The 18,022-nt window shown below is 49.0% G+C and overlaps 1 protein-coding gene across 9 annotated transcripts in view; it reads left to right on the plus strand.

Moving 5' to 3' along the window:
* The first annotated feature begins 335 nt into the window (after positions 1-335).
* Positions 336-18,022, plus strand: part of EBF1 (EBF transcription factor 1) — a 252,247-nt gene continuing 234,560 nt past the window's right edge. For 7 of the 9 annotated variants that reach the window (XM_072347974.1, XM_072347975.1, XM_072347976.1 and 4 more), the window contains exons 1-5: positions 634-1,305; positions 2,558-2,714; positions 2,975-3,038; positions 3,317-3,372; positions 12,005-12,078. In XM_072347974.1, coding sequence (XP_072204075.1) covers positions 1,172-1,305; positions 2,558-2,714; positions 2,975-3,038; positions 3,317-3,372; positions 12,005-12,078 — 485 coding nt within the window. In that variant the 5' untranslated portion in view covers positions 634-1,171. Of the gene's footprint in view, positions 1,357-2,557; positions 2,715-2,974; positions 3,039-3,316; positions 3,373-12,004; positions 12,079-18,022 lie in introns of all 9 variants that reach the window. The other 2 variants (XM_072347977.1, XM_072347978.1) reach the window with 2 other exon arrangements.

The raw sequence follows: 18,022 nt of genomic DNA on the forward strand, positions 1-18,022 counted from the left end.
GGGGGGGTCCCTCCGCTCTGGGCTCTCGACGGGCGGCCGAGGCGATCCCGGCGGGACCCGGCGGGCGGCCGCCGCCTTGATGAACAAAGGCGGACCCGCGTCGGGATCGATGTTACCGGGGGGGCTCGGGGCAACTTTCCCCCGGGCCGGTCGGAGCTCCTGGGCGGGGCATGCTAATGAGGGGGGCGTGGCCTCGCCCCCGCTGCCCGCACCGCGCGGCTCGCTATTGGCGGAGCAACGGCGGAGGGAGGGAGGGGGAAGAGGTGACGCGATGCAAATGAGGAGGGGGGCGTGTCTTCCGAGGCCCCGCCCCCCGCCCGCCGGGGCTGCGGGGCTCGTGTTCGGCGGCGGGGACAGTCAAAGTGGCTCCCATAGGGAGAGACGGCGAGTCCGCCCGGCGCTGCGGGAGAGGGAGGGGGCGCGGGCACCGGGAGCCCCGGGGTCTCCCTCGGTCCGTCCGTCCTTCCCGCTCCCTTCCCGGCGTGCGCCCGGCTCCGGCAACTCGCTTCCTGCTCGGCTGAAAGAGGGAGGAGAGATCGCTACGGCTGGGAGAGAAGAAAAGAAAGAGGGAGAAAAGAAAGAAAAGAGAGAGGGGGAAAAAGAGAAAGAAGGGGGGGGGGGGGGATGAAACTTGCCTCTCTTGTCACTGGAAAATGACACTTGATGTAGCGGAGCCCGCCGCAGCTCCCGTTCGTCCTATTGTTTCTTAAACTGCCATCCGAGATTTCTTTCGCTTTTTTTTCCTTCCTCCTGCCTGCTGCCATCCGAGGGGTGTCTTCATACAAAAGGGACTCCGAGTTCTCCTCCGGCTCTGCGAGCGCTGCCGGCAACCACCCCCGGCACCCCGCAACCCCCTCCGAGCACCCAAACAAACTGCACACGCAGCGCCCAGCCGCGCTCCGATCGCCTCTGGATTTTGTTTGTTTGTTTGTTTGGTCGAATCCTTTGATTTTGATTTTTTATTATTATTATTATTTTTTATTATTATTTTGCTTGTGTTTGCTTTCTCTGCCTCGCTTTGATTCCGGCGAGAGGGAGAGAATAAAGAAAACACGCACATAAAAACAACAACAACAACAAGAACATTTATAACAGCGATTTCATCACCGTTATTATTATTATTATTTTTCCTGCGTCAAGAAGGAAGATTTTGCGCTGTTGTTTCTGATTCATGTTTGGGATCCAGGAAAGCATCCAGCGGAGCGGGAGCAGCATGAAGGAGGAGCCCCTCGGCGCGGGGATGAACGCGGTGCGGACGTGGATGCAGGGAGCGGGCGTCCTGGACGCCAGCACGGCCGCGCAGAGGTAGGCAGCTCCGCACCGCCCCAAAGCCGCCCCGGAGCTCTGCTGCCAGCAGTGAGTTTCGCGTAGCTGTCGCCAGTTAAATATTGATCCCCCCCCTCCCTCCCCTCGTCCCGTAGGAAGGAGTTTTGATTAAAAAATCATCGTAGGAACAAGAAAGGAAGCGGCGAGCTGTGCTAGGTGGGAATAGATCGGCTTTAGTCTCGTGTTTTGCGCGGAGAAAGGAGTTTTCAAAACTCTGTTGGTGCTGCTTTAGCCTTTAAGATCTCCCGTCGACTCTTCCCTCCTCCGATAAGCTGCGAGTCGTGCACGGATTCTCCAAAATACGTTTCTTTACTTCTCTTCCTTATCCCCGCCGGGATCAGCAGCTCCTCTCCTCCCGCCCCGATAAGCGGGGACTGTGCGGAGCTTAAGAGGAGAAATTTAATTCGAAGCCTTCCCTGTCAAAGCACAGCCGCTTATCTTAGATTTCCCCCAAAGAAATCCGTTCACCTGGGAGGTGGAGGTGCTGGGGCTGCACCGGGCTCCTCTTTCTCTCTCATCCCTCTTTCTCCCCATCCTCTTCACCGGAGATAGAAAAATCAGCTGCCGGCTCCGCATCCCGAGCCCTGCAGCCGGCAGCGGCTCACGAGTTCCGTGTTGACATCTCCCGGTGTCTCCCACCTCTCCTTGCACCCCTCATCTTCCCCTCCTTCCCCCCCTCCCCCCCCATTCGGAGCTCTCTAAGGAAGGGAAAGTTCTGCAGGGACAACCCTGAAATATTTCCCGTTGTCTCCCGGGCTGCCCTCGCGGTGTTTACCCGGCGCTCCTCCGATGGGAGGAAGGGGCTCGTAGGACTGAAACTGAAAGATAAGGCTCACGCGAGACGCTCCGGTGACAGCTTCGAGCCGACTTTGAGAAGTGGCAGAGCATGGTGCTCCGCGGGGCTGCGCGCCGGCTGGGCTGAGCGCTGCCTGCCATGCAGGGCCGCCTGCGGGAGGGCGCTGCCCTTGGAGAGGGCCGGTGGGTGCCGCTTCGGGGTCCTGGGGGGACTGCGGGGCACGGTGGGATCGGTCCCGGCTCTCCGCGGAGGGAGGCGGCGGCTTTTCCCCGGCCTAAAGGGAAAGAGCCGCGGGGCGGCTCGGGGGGAGGATGCTCGGAGCCCGGGGAGACCAAAAGGGTCCCTCGTGGCCCCGCTGTGGGACAGGGACAGAGCCTGGAGGGCGGGAGGCCGCGCCGTCCGTGTTGCCGCTAACCCGCGTCTTTGTGGTCCCAGCGGAGTGGGTCTGGCCCGGGCTCACTTCGAGAAGCAGCCTCCTTCCAACCTGAGGAAGTCCAACTTTTTCCACTTCGTCCTGGCTCTGTATGACCGGCAGGGGCAGCCCGTGGAGATCGAGCGCACCGCCTTCGTGGGCTTCGTGGAGAAGGAGAAGGTGAGTATCAGCACGGTGCCCCGCGGGGACCTGAACTCCGCTCTCGGGCCCAATTCGCTCCGTTCCCCCGGAGCCGCGGCACCGGGAGCCCCCTCCGACTCAGGGCACTTTGCCAGGGATGGGGGGGGCTCCTCGGCTCTCCCCCCTTTGCCTGGGGGCTACAAGCCGCCTCGTCCGGCCGAGTGATGGAGAAGCTCCAGACCTTACATGTATATATATATTTTTCTTTCTTTCCCGCCTCCCCGTGTCTTTGAATTCAGGAAGCTAACAGCGAAAAGACCAACAACGGGATCCACTACCGCCTGCAGCTGCTCTACAGCAATGGTAAGGGCTGGGAGCCCCCAGTGTCAGCCCCGCCGCCCCCTGCCGCCACCACCACCGGCTGCCCTCCGGCCGCTCCTCGGCTGGAAAATCCCCCGGGGCCCGGGGAGCCGCTGCTCCCATTCCCTCCGCTCCGCGCATCCCCGCGCTCGGTGTCCGGACGCAGCCCGTTTGGGGCGGGCAGCTCCAGCCGAGAGAGCCCCGTCGGGTCCGAGCCCTCGGGCGAACCGTGGTACTTGGCCGCCGGCCCCGCCGCTCCTCATTGCTCTGCCTCTTTTCAGGGATCAGGACGGAACAGGATTTCTACGTTCGCCTCATCGACTCCATGACCAAGCAGGTGGGTGCTGCGGGGAGCGGCCGCGGAAAAGGGGTGTGTGTGTGTGTGTGTGTGTGTGGAGCTGGGGGGGGGAGGCCGACGGGGTGCGGAGGGGCAGCGAAACCCAGCTCCGGTTCGCAGCGTGTGCGGCTCCCCCGGGAGGAGGAAGGGGACGACCGCGTTCCCCGCTCTGCACCCGGGGGAGCCGTAGGGCCGCGCTGCGGGGTCCGACCCCGGCGTCGGGGCTGCGAGGAGCCCGCGGGAGGCGGCCCGGAGCGCTCCGGAAAAATGCTGGCGACTTCCAGCCAGTCCGACCCGGGGGCTATTGAGCCGCTTAATTGTAGGATTTAACCTCCCGCCCCCCCTCCAGCCCACCAAACGCTGCGAGCGCAGCCGCCGGGCAAGCTCTGAAGCTTCTATTTGTCCTTTCTTTATTTGCGCGGCCGCCGGGTCGTCGGTTTCGAGGAGGAGCGAGAGTAAATCGTGGCGAATTTGCATGGCGGATGGGAAGAGCCCCCCGAAATGCTGCGCGGAGAGCGGCGAGAGCCGTGCTCGGCTCCGGGGAGGGCTGTAGGGCAGCAGAGCTTGTAAATGGATTAACCCTAATTGTGGGCTTGCTCTTTAGCTTTTCAAACAGAGCAGTAACGTAAGTGCGTACCTGCAAAAAATAGTTCTCTGTGTGCAAAGTGGGTTTGTGTGAAGGGATCGTCTGAACAAATCGATCCCCTGATTTAGAAATTGTTCCTCCGGTTTCTCTTCTGCTCCTGTCAGAAGCTTTTGGTCTCGCAATTCATTTCTTCTAAATAGTGGGCACGTTTTTTTAACCCTTTTTTTCCTTTAGATGCCTTTTTTTTTTCCTCCTCCCTCCCCGAATCTGCTTTACTTGTAAAAATATTTCTTAGCAGTTATTTCATTTTAGAAAAGAAATCCATCCTGGTTCTTGTTGCCTTTTTTTTCCTGCACCGGTAGGAAAAGTCAGTCCCTGTGTGCTCAAACCCAGTTGTCTTTAGGGGGGAAAAAAAACCTCTTGGCTTCTGCTTGGGTTTCTTTTTCTACAGCAAAACATAAAGCTCCAAGGGCTGAGTTTGTTTTAGAAAACTCTCTTTGATGGTCCCAAAACATCTTTTCCTGCTATTGAAGAGCGCCTTTCAATAGAGAGAGGAAAAAAAAGAAAGAGAACTTAGAAGAATTCTGCTCGACAATCCCCCCCGTGCATCTGAACTCTGTTAAACCACACACTTCCAACCAGAGCCCTGTAGGAATTAAAACAACAGCAACATACCCTTATTCATAACAAACCTTGGGAAGCGTTTGCTGCCGTTCCTTGATTTTCGGGCGCAAATGGGTTAGTTTGTGTCATAAGTAACAAAATCTTTCTTATACGTGAACTCTTCTTAGTCCTTTCAGAACCTGAATGTTTCTGTGCGGAGCGTAGGAGAGCACCCATCAATAAATATTATCTTTAAATAGCTTTCCTATCGGTACGGAAATGTGAAAGCCTCTGTTCATAATCCTGTTGAAAACAGATCCCTGAACTCATGTAGAGCAATGGATTCAAAATAATTTTCTTAACAAAGGCATCTTGCATATGAAGAGTTCATCCTAAGGCACTGTTTGACCTCTTGGTCTCTCATTATTATCGAGTCATCAGAGGGTCTTGGAAAGAAAAGGGAAAAGAAACCCCGAGATACAGTTTATTTGTAAAACATACCACGTAACTTTGAAGCACGTTGAGATGGGAAAAAAAATATCTTTCTGATTTCAGGAAGCTGAACAGAAACAAAGTTAGGAGAAATGGCAGATTGGGGGGAAAGTGCAGTTGGGAGTTGGGAAGTGAAGGTTTGAGAACAAAAGCTCCGAACTTGGATAAGAAAGCAGAGAGAGAAGGGATGTTTTTAAACAACCATGTTTGCTTGGATATGAGTTTCATTCAGTCCTCTAGGTGTGATTGTAGTTGCTTATGAGAAATAAGGCATTGGCATGTCAAAGCTGTGGCAGTGCTCATCTATATGGTTTCAGGGGCCAAGGTCTAAAATCCCCCCCCCACTTCTTTTCTTTCTTTCTTTCTTTTTTCCCCCTTCTTTTTCCTTTTATTTCCCCTTTTTTCTTTCTTTTTTCTTTTTTTCTTTCCCTTCCTTCCTTCCTTTCTTCCTTCCTCCCTAAATGAAGTCATGTCAGAGTTGTGATTGCTTCAGTTGCTGAATGCTTATTAGGCAGTGAAGTACAACACATGACAGAGCTCACCCAAATGTTGAATGTATCATTTATATTTTACGACAGTGAATTATATAGAAGATTCTCAAGTAACTTTCAAATCATCAAACTGTAATTAAATATTGCAAAGACTGTCTGAAAATTCTTTAATTTTTAATGAAAGTTAAATATATATTGTCAGCCTACTTGAAGGTGTAGTATTTTAATGCATGACACTCAGAACAAATTGGATAATGAAATGATTACTTTTAAATGAAACTGTTGCAGGAGCATTCACGTTTCTGCTGGCACGGAGCTTCCCCTGCTCACACGCACACGTTCACACACTCAATAATTGTGAATTCCCAGACTGAAATTACGGCAACTTTGAGGTTTCTGGTGGCGAATTAAAAACCCCACAGAAGCAAAGCTTGAATGAGTTCAGTTCCCCAGGTTGTACGAGGAGGGATTTTTATATTGAAAGGATGTATATTTTAAGGTATGGCCAAAGCAGATTTAAATCTATTCTCTTTGTCTCACGATTATGAATTGCCAGGTTTTACGCAGCTGTGGGTTATTAAGTTAGGTAAGATAAAATAAAATCCATTCTGTAAATCAGACCTGGATTTCTCTACATCGGGTCACTACTCCTACATTTAACCTAAATGTCCCACTAGCAACATACACCACAAAGCCAGGCAGGGCTGCACTGGTTGCTGTGTGTAACTGTAGGTATTCCTGATCCTACAGAATCGATCAGGGCTAGTAAGGCTTTGTTGCTGTTTGTATGGTCCAGCTGAGGGCCCAGCCCAGGAGCTGTGCTGTGGGGTGGCAGGGGCTGTCTGTGTGCGCTGTGTTCGGTGTCTGTGGGTGGCAATGCAGTGTGGGAGCAGTGCTGGGTGCTGGTGGTGCGGCCAAAAGAAGCACAGACGTCACCGACTCCATCCCAGGGCAGACGCAGGGTACAGGTCTCGGCTGTGTGCGCTCCCTCCAAGCACGAGCTTTTGTGGTGGTCCTTGGGGGGACTTTGGAACGGGAAGCTCAGGTTGGGCTCAGAATGTGCTGAACACTGTGCTGCACATGGCCTTTGGTGGTGGCCCCCATAGGAGCGCAGAGTGGGATGGTGATGGGTCTCGCTGCGGCCCTAAAGCGCATCCCCGTCACGTTAAAACTGTAAACGCTGCGCACAAATCGTTAACGTTGTGGGGAAGTTCTTTTCAGTGTCAATGCTGTCTTAATTACGTTTTCTTTCATGTTATCTTGGCACCTCATTTTATGTTGGGATCACATTCCTAATGCACTCAAAACCCCATAGGATCCCAAACTTTATAGCTGTCGCTTTGCGTAGAGCAGCAGCTCCCGGTGCGGTCGGTCTGGCACTACGACGCTGTGTTTTGAAATTGCCTGCAAAATGTGAAATATGTCTGCTGAAATAAAGCCGGAGTTTTTAGGCAAGTCTGGGGATTTTAATGTATTTGGAGAGGAGAGGCTTTGTCAGCCGCGTTTTCATAAAGTTGAGATATTTCATGATGAGGGAGGATGGAGGAAATAAATCTGGAATACTTCTTACCCAAGCATTTTTCCTTCAGCCGTCCTCATTCATGAGATATATCGGAGGGTACTAACGGCTCAGGCATCTCAGGGAGCATAAGTTTTGCAAGATAGCTGTTGTCTGTTAGTGGGTGGAAAACCCTTCCTTCTGACCTGAGCTCTGGTTGTGCTTTGCCTTTTCTCGGAGCTGTAACTCCGGATGCGAGTGGGTTCTGTGTTGATGCCTGCGACGCACTCCGCTGCGCACTAAGGGTTGTAGAGCTGTGCTCTGCACACAGCACACGGCACGGCCCTTCGCTGGCAGCGATGAGCATGGGAAAAAAATGTTATCAATAAGTTCGGAGGAGCCTCCTCAGACTCGGAGAAATTTCACACAAACATAAAACAAAACCTAACCCCTGTGATGGGGAAAGTTTACACTGCGCCAGATTTTAGCAGCTTTCTTGTTCCTTTGGTGAGATGTCAGAAGTGCAGGTGATTTTAATTTTCTTGTACGACGAGGAGCGGAGAAGTTTGGAATTTGCATGCATGATCAGGACCTGTGTTTGGGAAAATGTAAACTCATCACAGTGGAAAATGTGTTGTTTGGAGTCTGAGGGTGAAAACAAAGCTGAGGATTTTGGAGAGACTGCCTGAGCCAGATGGCCTGGTGCATTCCCAGTCTGGCAGCCCAACTGCTCCCTCCTGTATAATATACAGCCATTTGTTCTGGGATATTTACGCTAGAGCTGTTTCCATGTGAATGTTTGAAAACCATTAAAAATGAACATATTAGGAGAGATAAATTTATTTAATTTGTGCGGATACGTCAATAAGCGGGCTGCGTATCAAAGGCGGGGGGATAAAATAATGAGATGCCACTGAATTGTGCACTGAGACACAGCGAGAGCTGAACGTCCTCTCCTGGGGACCCAGCGCTGCGCTGCTGTCTGTGGCGGGTGAGCAGAAATCCTGCCTGGGTGAGGAGGGAGCACTCGGGTAATTAGGGGTTAAGCACTGGGAGCCAAATAGATGTAATGCGCTGAATTCGCAGCGCTTTCCGCGTGGCCATATAGCGGATAGGAGCTAATCTGTGCTGCCCCATCTGAAGTCAATTGCAGAACTCCTATTGAATTCGGTGGGGTCGGGATTTTATTTTCTCTCTGTGTGTATGTGTGTATACGTCACTGCGGATCGTTTGGGTTCTGTTTTTTTTTTTGTTTTTTTTTTTGAAAAGAGCCTCATTCTAATGAGCTTTCTCCTTTATTTCAATAAAAGATAGAATTTGCTTTGAGAAACAGAGAAGGGATTTGAAAGCGAGTGGGTTTAGACGCACGCTGCTGATTTCTCTCATTCTCTGGCTCTTAAAAATCAGGGCTGTGGCACCACCGAGGGGTATCATGGCCATGATCTCAGCCCTTCAGGACTTTCTCACCCCGCTCAGAGCAGCACTGCCCGCCTGGCGCTGTGGGGTTGTTCAGCCCTCAGCTGTACCAGCGTCGGTCTGGATTTAGTCAGGAAGAGCTGGGGACAAAATCCGCGTGGATCTTTTTCCACTTTCTCCATCAACTCTTTTACTGCTTTGTTCTGCCATCTTTTCCATGCGAAAAAGTGGCCTAAGTCAGGACGGTAGCCTTGGTTTTATATTGCTCCCCTCCCTTTTACTTTATCTTTTTTTTTTTTTTTTTAATGAACTCTCACTGAAAAGTTTTCCGGATTGCTGGATGCACTTGTAGGCTGGGAATGAGCGGGATGTGCTCAGCGCACTCATTTCTATGTGCTGGCAAGTGGTGAACTGCATTCGATTCAACATTTTATGCCGCTTTATGTAAATAGAAGAAAGGGAGCTTCATAGTTTGACACCAGTTTTTTAGGGCCTGATTTTGAGATGGGTTTGTGCGTGAGCCGTTACTCATTGGGACTTCTGACAGAAAGGGCACTTCTATGAGAAACGGTTTACAAACATAAGTTGAGTTTTGTGGGGAAATATTTAACGTCTTCGAGAGGAGAAGACCTGTTTTGAAAGATGAGATGCGCTGAAGTCAAAGCTACAGGAGCAAATGAAAAAGAAAAACAACGTCTATAATTTTCATTTCCTTTGCTAATGTTTTGTTGTGCCACTTCGATGTGTATTTGCAGGCTTATTTTTAGCCCTGCTGTGGTCTAAGTTTATCCGCTGTAACTTTCACTTTATCTCTCATTAATGTGATCCCTATATGACAAAACCGTGGCGGTGTTTTGGGCGATGTGGGCTCCTAAGTGTCACTCTGTGCCGAAGCCCCAACTTTAATTAATAGAAACGTTCGGATAGTTTTGTGAAAAGAGTATTTTTTCCAATCTTAAATATTTTCACCACGGTAACATTGCAGACCCTTCCTGTAAATATGCTTCTGGTCGCTATAAAGATGTGAAACTTCAGCAGTTCCTGTTTCCTTTTTGCAACTAATTGTAGAATTGGTGTTTTAGATCAGTGCCGTCTGAAAGATGGTAGAGGATCTATAATGCTCCCAGGTGGCGGCTGTTCATGGAGGCGAACAGTTGGTGCTTTGCACACTCGTTTGCACAAACAAACTGGGAAATAGGAATAGGAGTTGGGGGTGAGAAATGAGCTCGGCAGTTCCTTTTGCTTCCTCAAATTTCCTAGAAATTCCTGGAGGAATAGGATATACGGAAGGACCCGCACTTAACGGTGAGAAACCACAGTGTGCATGGGTGCAGTATTAGTAGTCAAATGCAAACAAAGTGGAAAGCAAATCCTTAACGCAGACGAAGGCAGAAGAATGTCATGCACGAAAAGAAGGGATCACTGATGTTAAACACAACAGACAAGGTGATTATGTACCACAGTGTTGACTCTGCCCGTTCATTATTGCTATTTAGTTGAGTTATTTAAGCGGGTACCTGGAGGTTAAGTAAGCATAGCAGCAGGAAGAGAAGAGGAAAGGAGAGAGGAGGGGAAAAAAGAAAGTAGGATTTGTGTTCTGCTCGGTTGTTCCTAATGCTCCCTTCACTTCAGTGGCAGTAGACTGGGTAATTTTGTCTTAGTGTTTGAAAGCCATAGAAGTATGGGTCGAGCTCTGCAGTCCGCTCTTGGGTGTCGTGTTGTGCTGTGCCATGGTGAATGGGAATCCAGAGCAGAATATTCTTGGATTATTTGTTGATGAAGTCCAACAAGGGTGCTGAGCTTCCTCCGTCCTAGTTGAGTGGATCTCGATGCTGGCTTTCCGGGAGTCTTTGTGATGTCCCTACTGACCCCATCAGCTGTGGTCCTTTGTTTCCTCAGTTTGGGCTAGAAGCTTCAACCCATCTTACATTTAATGCACAGAAATGAGGAATTTCTGAAATAGTCACACATCTTGACGTCTGTTAGTGCAGATACCTTCTGTGCAGTAGCTTTTGGGTATGGATGGGAGAGCAGCTCCTGCTGTGACCCAGCTTGGCCCTTGCTGGTGGCGGTGCTGTGAGGGCTTGGTGTGTCCCTGACACCCACCGCTGTGTCCCCTTTGTGGGAGTGCTGGGCTCACAGCGTATCTTTCTGCTGGGACATAGGGCAGGGAAGCTGTGCTCTCGGGTTTTGAGGGAATAATTGTAGTTAAACTGAAGTGAAACAGTTATAACTAGTGAATATAACAGGGATGTTCCTAATGTTATTTGTGGAAATACTGGAGAATTTTATAATGCATGAAAATCATACTGTGTTTTACTATTAAGATGGTGTTAAAAATCAGCTCATGCTTCTGCAGATTTGCATGTCCCAAGAGCCATGCCTCCGCTGTAGGTGCAGCACCTCTTACCTTTAGCAGATTGTATTTGCTAGGACTGCAGAAGCAGCACATGGTCCCACTTTGTCATATATCGAGATACTTTATTTTTTCTCATTAGTATTTTCCACACTTCCATGTTAAAATTGTCCCACTCTGCAAAATGTATTTCCTCCGCATGATACAATTAGAAAAATATCCGTTTAGTTACCAATTTGCTGTTAGCTTTACAGACACCCATATCAGTTGTAATTTTATCTGCAGGGTTTGTTTCCCAGTTTCCTCCTCCTGCACTGGCATCTGGGAGGCTGTTGGGGTCCCGCTGCAGCACAGTGCAGAGCTGCTGCTGCCTGCAGCCTCGTTCCCCCCCCAGGCTCTGCCACAGATCCCAGCTCCAGGCTGGCAGCTGGGAAGAGTTAGGAACCTCTCAAAATTTGCCACTGTAAAGGCAGTTTCTTTTCTGTCTTGCTTTGCTGCTGGGGACAGCCCAGCTCCGACTCGAAGGATTCTCCCTGTGCTGTCTCAGAGTCAGTTTCCCAGGCTGCTTATCCATCCCTATTTGTTTTGGTGCCCTCTCACAGGGCCTGCCTCTCGCTTATTTATATCCTTGTAACTCCGGAGCTGCTCGGCATCTCGAGGCACAGGATTAGGCCTGAGCGCTTCCAGGAGCTACCAGCAAAATGCCCGGGTTGCGCAGTGTGCAGCTTTGGAATTAAAAATGCATGAGCTCTTGCTCTGTCTCTCTTTCTCTCTCTCTCTCTCTCTTTTTTTTCTTTTTTTTTCCTTTTTTTTTTTTTTTTTTTTTTTTTTTTTTTAAATGAATAGAGCCCAAAGTATGCCAAGCCTTGCTGTTGTTTCTCTTTATTATTATTATTATTATTATTTTTTTTTTACTTCCCTTCCTTTCTTTTAATGCTATTAGGTTTATATTTTATTCGGAATTGAAAAGAAAATTGTGGTTGTCTTGACTACTAAAAAAAACCCATCCTACACACAGCTTGAGGGATGTGCAGCAGAGAGGAGGGAATTTAGCGGTTCCCAGCTCAGTTGTTCCCAAACACAGACCTCAGGCAGGTTTGGCCGCTGCTGGCCCCGTGTACTCGGCAGCCAAAATGCTGTTTTTTCTTTTCTCCCAACTCAATGTGACTAAAAATGTGTTTTCTTTCTAGGCGATAGTATACGAAGGCCAAGACAAGAACCCCGAAATGTGCCGAGTTCTGCTCACGCATGAAATAATGTGCAGGTAAGAGATACCCTGCTTCCCCCTAATTAGTGATGAGAAGATGAATCTGTCTCTCAAAATCTAGGTTGAACCTGTGGCTATTTTAGGACTTAAATTCATCTTTCTCGCCTTAAACAATCCCAAAATAACACGGTCCAGTGTGTAATTAGCAGCAAGGTCTCCATCGCCGCAGCGGTTTTCAATTGATAAAGAGTTTTCCTTAACCGCGCTACTGGGTTGCATTTAGGCCCCATGGCCTACAAAAGCAGGCTCACCAAAATTAATAGTTAATTATAGAATTGAAGTCTTTCTCTGCCCCCAATTCCCAAGCAAATGACGAAGTTTGCTCTCCCACCAAGATGACAAAACGGTTGTTCTGGTGTTAGTTTCTGGCCTAACAGGCAGCCAGGGCCTTTCCTGCCTGCCTGGGCCTAGCAGGCCATGCTCCGCCGCCCCACTGGCCGCTGTTTGTTGATGCCCTCCAACCACACAGATCGGGTCCTCCCCATGCTCTGCTCCCCCAGAGGTGCCTGCCTGGGGCTGGCACTTAAATCTGGGACAGTGAGATGAATTCTTCTTCAGCTCCTTCCTTCCCCTTTCTGCTGGCAGCGGTAGGTGAAGCTTGCTCTGCTCCCTCACAGCATCTTCTCCCATAGCCCTCCGGCACCCAGGAGAGCTTGACCTTGCAGTCTCATTAAAGTTAGTGGGTGTTTTTGCATGTCTGAAAAACTCATTTGTTACATGTTATTCGATGGCAGAAAATAATTCCCTGGTGAAAGACGAGGCGTTCTTGCATAAGCTCATTGTTACAATCAGTTGTTTTAAGACTGTAAAAATGCCATTGCATGCATTGTAACTTTTACAAAACACATTTACTAAAAAGGAGTAACTTGAGGGGAAAAGCTGGTACCCACTTCTAAGAGAATAAACTTGGATGAGGGTTTCCTGGTGGGGGAGAGTCTTAGACAAAGTATTCAGATGGAAACTTCTCTGCTGGTTGATGTTTTTTCCCTTTATTCTTTGGAATCTGCGTGTTTTGTGCTTCCCAACGGCTGCTGTCTGATAAAACCCAGCTCGAGGGCAGAGCTCTGTGATGCCACTCTCCTTGCATTGCCAGCTCGGGTGGAACCCCACACAGCTTGCAGGATTTGGGGGACTTTAGTTTCCATATCTTATTTTTCTAGGCTACTTTGTTCAGCAGGTTTGACTTTGGGAAACCAGAGATAACCCGTTCCAGCCCAAGCTCTCTCTGAGAGGTCCCAAGCTGCTGCTGCTGGGAGCTGTGGCATGGCTTTGTTGAGGGCTCCTGACCAGTCCTCCCTTTCCCAATGGAAAGCCCAGCCACACTGACAACCTGTAATTGCACTAAAACTCATTGGCCCAATTAGCTCCACTTTCACACTAGATACCTAGCTAGGAACAATTTGTGGAAATATTAAAGGAGGCCCCTGACCTGATAAGACTGAAGTGTATGCTTTGCTTTTCTTGTGGAAGCAGCCCAGTGGAACAGTAAGTAAAATTAAGCACATGTTGAAGTGCCTGCAGTGTCAGGGCCTGAATGCACTGGTAGCCTCATGTAGTGTGCCTTGTTGGTTCTTAGACTGCAAGGTTTGGAGGTGGAAATAATCTGGGTATCTAGGTGAGCATCCAGACTTCAGGAGGGGCTGAGCACACACTCTCAGCCTGCAGCATCTCTCTCTGCAGACAGCCCTTGTTCCAGATCCATGCCATGCAATGGCCCCAGCCAGCTCTGGGACATTCACTGAGCCCTTGTACAACCCTAAAAATTCCCTCTCTAATCCATTAATTTTCTTATAAATACTTCAGAAACACGAAGATTAATAAGTAAACTGAAAACTTCAGATAGAGGGCTGAGTTTTAACCCGATCTGTGTTAAAGATGAACAGCCTCGTCAATATCGTTTAACCGAGGTAAAATTATTTCCATTCTGTGGATGTGTAAAGCTGTGCTATGCCATTTGAAGCAGCTTTTCTCTTTATTTAAGCACTTTATGCTTTTTTCAGTTTTAAAATTGGCTCCATCGTGAGACCTGTTCCTCTCAGGTTTGTTTGCTGCCAGCCCTGGCTTTGTGTTCCTAAACATAACTTGTAGGGGCAGCAAAAATATCCGACTGTGGTGTAGTAGCATGGTGTGACTGCTGGGGTGGGGGAGATGCATTCAAATATCTTACAGCTCATATTAGATATTTCCCATTTCCTCTTCTGCCTATAGGTTTGTAAGAGGGTGCTGTTTGTTTACCAGGCCGCTTGACCCTATTGCACAAATCTGTCATCTATTGTGCTGCTAACACTCTTTTAAATTGCAAATCTGATGCTCTTTAGGGGTCTAGAAAGGGGGGGAAAAATCTCTCTCCACACCATTCTGTTTCTCTTGATTTCTTGCCTGTTGTAAGTGGAAGTTGGGATGTGCTGAATTTGCACCAGGGGTGCAAATACAGCCTCAATTATAAGCATAAAATTAGAGTCTGTTCCCCATTAATCAGTCCAGCTAATTGCTATGCACTACCATTAGCCATATGGTGTGAAAGACAGCTTGCTCTCCCTAAGATGAAATTTCTTCATTTCAGACATGAAATAGTGAGGGCTCTGTATTTTAAAATAGCTTGTTTTAGATGTTTAATTTCTAAACAACTTTCAGCAGTGCTTTCTATCAAGGCTAACTGCACAATAAAACTTTGCATTTATGTGACAAAGCTGGGTATTTATAGGATACTCCAACTACGGCACGGAGAAGACAAAGAATTCAAATGTACAGGAGAGTCCTGGCTGTGGTAGGGATGCAGATCTGAGGTTGGTTTCAGGTGGCAGTTTGTTGATTTCGAAGAGGTTCATTGTGTTTTGTCAAATATCAAATCCATGCTGTTGGCGAAAATGTTAATAGCTGGGGAGAATTCACAGCCTCGGTGGAATTTATTGGCATTGTAGGCAGTGTGGGGAGGGACATCTATAGTTAATATTGCCTCAACAATTTCCATTATGAAACCTTCAGTGGCTTACAGCTTTGCCAGACTTAAACTGTTCTGGCTGAAATGTCCTTTGCAGGGTGTCAGCCCGAGGCTGACTTTCTTTGGAAAGTTTCAGCTCAAATGGTTCAGCGATTTCTGAGAATGAGGTTGGAGTAAAATATGGTTTTTGTCTTTGCGACATAAAGCCTTACAGCTGTTTTGTCGAGGAGCCCTTGCACCTTTATGCCTGGCTGGGGCAGGAGCTGCAGCCCACCTCACCCGGAGCTGCTGCGGTCTGTCCCATGCGGGCTCACTAACGACTTGTTAGAGCCTGGCAGTAAGTGATCAGAAAGTCGCGTTTGTGCTGGCCGTGTGCCATAGCCCCGTAATTTCTCATTGTTCATTGTCCCCGCAGAAAGCTGGAGTGCGTGGATACACAAAGCAGGGCTCCTCTGGAGTGTGATGCTTTTGGCTGCTGTGCTGGGTTTGAGAGAGGGAGGTTTTTGGGGTGCAGAATGGTGGGGTGAGGCTATGGATGCACCCGTGTTGGGGACAGAGATACTCCAGTATGAAGAAGGGTGAGGACAAAGGCAGTGACAAAAGCAGGGAGCAGTGGTGGCCAGGGGATGGAGGTCTGCAAAGAGCCATGATGGGGATGGTGAGGAAGGTGGAGGAAGGAATGGGGAAAACCCATCGTGGTGCAGCATGGCAAGGGCCTGCTTTGCTATGGAGGGCTATTTGTTTTAAAAATGAAACAAGCAATCTCTGAGCCAAGTCATTTTTTGCAGGGCTTTCCCCCCCCACCCCCCCCCTTATTTTTATATTTCCCTCTCTCAAACTGCTTTAAATCAGACACAATCTCATCCTTAAAGACACTGTGCCTGAGTTCTGGCTCCCTGTCCTGCCCAAGGGGGGGGCACCCCACAGGGCCAGCCAGGAGCTGGCACTTGGCATCAATCCCTGCACCTCCCAAGCATGCAGGGAGCTGAGGGCTTCTCAGTGACTCAGAGAAACTCCTGGGAGTTCTTGAATTCCTTCAGGGAAAGGCACTGAATGTTTAGGCCCTTCTTTCCACCCGCCTCTCACCCCCCCCCCCCCCCCATGTGTTCAGTAGACGCTAAAAGCCAAAGCTTTCGAAGCAAGTTGAGTGCTTCTTGTACCATGAGGAGTGATCTAAAACCCAGGGCTGGTGTGATGCCATGATTGTCCGCATAGAAAAACAAGAGTGGATGAGGCCTCAAATTCTGCTTGTGAGGGAGACAAAATATATTAAGAATTAAAAGAAGAAAAAGGCAAACAAAAGTTTGATTTCTTGCTATGGCTCTGGTCTGTTGAGGCATCCTCTCGGGACACCTGAGCCATGCAAGAGGGCCACTCCATAAGCAGCCCCATGGCTTTGCTATCCATACTGGACTGTCCCTAGACACTAGCGTGTACCTTTCCTGCTTGGGGCTGAAGCATTCCTGAACCTGGGAGCATCCAATGAAGGTGCTGGGGATGCTGGGGTCCCTCCCAGTGCAGTGGGGAGCCTGGGAACCTTTGCTCGCCTGAGTGAGTGTGGCAATTTCTGTCCCTGCAGTCTGCTGGGAGAATGTCAGGACTAGCCCTGATTCACTTGAGTCACAAGAACTGCATTGTCTTAACTTGTGCCAACTCTGTTTCTAATTACATTTTAATCATTTAAAAATGATTAGCAGTTTTTATTGCCTTGTTTGTGGGTAAATTTTCTCACCCCACACATTCTCGCTGCACTCCAATGACAAGTCCTTTTATAGGCAAAAAAGCCCCCCGAACGTCCACATGACTATTTACCTACAGCATATTTTATTCCTTCCTAAATTTTAATGCTTTCTGGGTGCCAAGGCTCTCGCATTTATTTTTGTGGATCAATTGTGGTATTGTGCTGTAAAATTAAGCAGTTTTTTTTGGCAGTCCTAAACAATGTAACTTCCACCGAAATGAAGATACCGCACATGTGTTAACTGAGAGAAGTTTCGGTCCTGAATAGTTGCCTTGAAGCCTTCTGCGGTGAAAAGAGTTATGTATTTTCCTCTCTTTGAAAACAAAAATTTATTATTTTTTTTGAGACCATGTTTAAACAGGCTGTTTTTTTTTAAAAGGTTCCCCCTCCCCTTCTTTTTTTTTTTTTTTTTTTTTGTTATCTTTACTGTGGTTACTTGCTTTATTGCTGATCTTGGTGGGTAACTGTATATTATTCACTCTATTGTTCAACAGCACAAGAGAACCTTTGTCATGCTCCCAACAGGGCTATTTATATAGCATGGCACTTCTGAGGGCTTCTTACTGCTCCCATGTTCTTCCACCTTCCAGGGAAAGGAAAATAGTCCATTGGCATGGGAGGGTGAGCAGTGGGGTCCCGAGATACTGCTTGGAGTGAGCATGGTGCTCTGCAAAGCTGTGGCTGAGGTTCACCAAGTAGTTTGGTAGTGGCAAGGTGTGCCTGAATCGAGCCAGGAGAGTGGTCCCATGCCCTGTTAATTGGTGCCATCCCCATGGGGGTCCCCATGCTGTGGGTCCCTGCTCCTGTCCCCAAGGCCTCTGCAGCCCTGTGGGAGTTTCTTGGGCTTCACCCAGTGGATTCCTGCATGAGCCAAGCTCCAATTGCCATACCTCTTTCTGACAGGGACTCATCCCAAACAACAACTCGACATCTCAAACAACTAGCTCCCTTAGCTTAAAACCAGAGCCTGCTGCCAGCAATGGAGCAGGGCTTTGGCAGATGGATCTGGTGATACATGTTCCAGCTTCGTACCTGGCCCATGGTGCTCCACTAGCACAAGCAGTCATCAGTGTGCTCAGAAAAACAGGGGAAACACGCACACTCCCCTATAAAAAGCCAGTGGTGGTTGCATTTTAGCTCCCCTCTTAACAATGATATTTCTTAGAAGGAGAAACATTGCACTTCTGGACATCAGGGGGAGGCTTCAGCTCTGTAAAAACAGGAGTACTGGTGTAGCCACACAATGGAAGCACCAAGCA

Source organism: Excalfactoria chinensis, chromosome 13 (genome assembly GCF_039878825.1).
Source record: "Excalfactoria chinensis isolate bCotChi1 chromosome 13, bCotChi1.hap2, whole genome shotgun sequence".
NCBI classification, from domain to species: Eukaryota; Metazoa; Chordata; class Aves; order Galliformes; family Phasianidae; genus Excalfactoria; species Excalfactoria chinensis.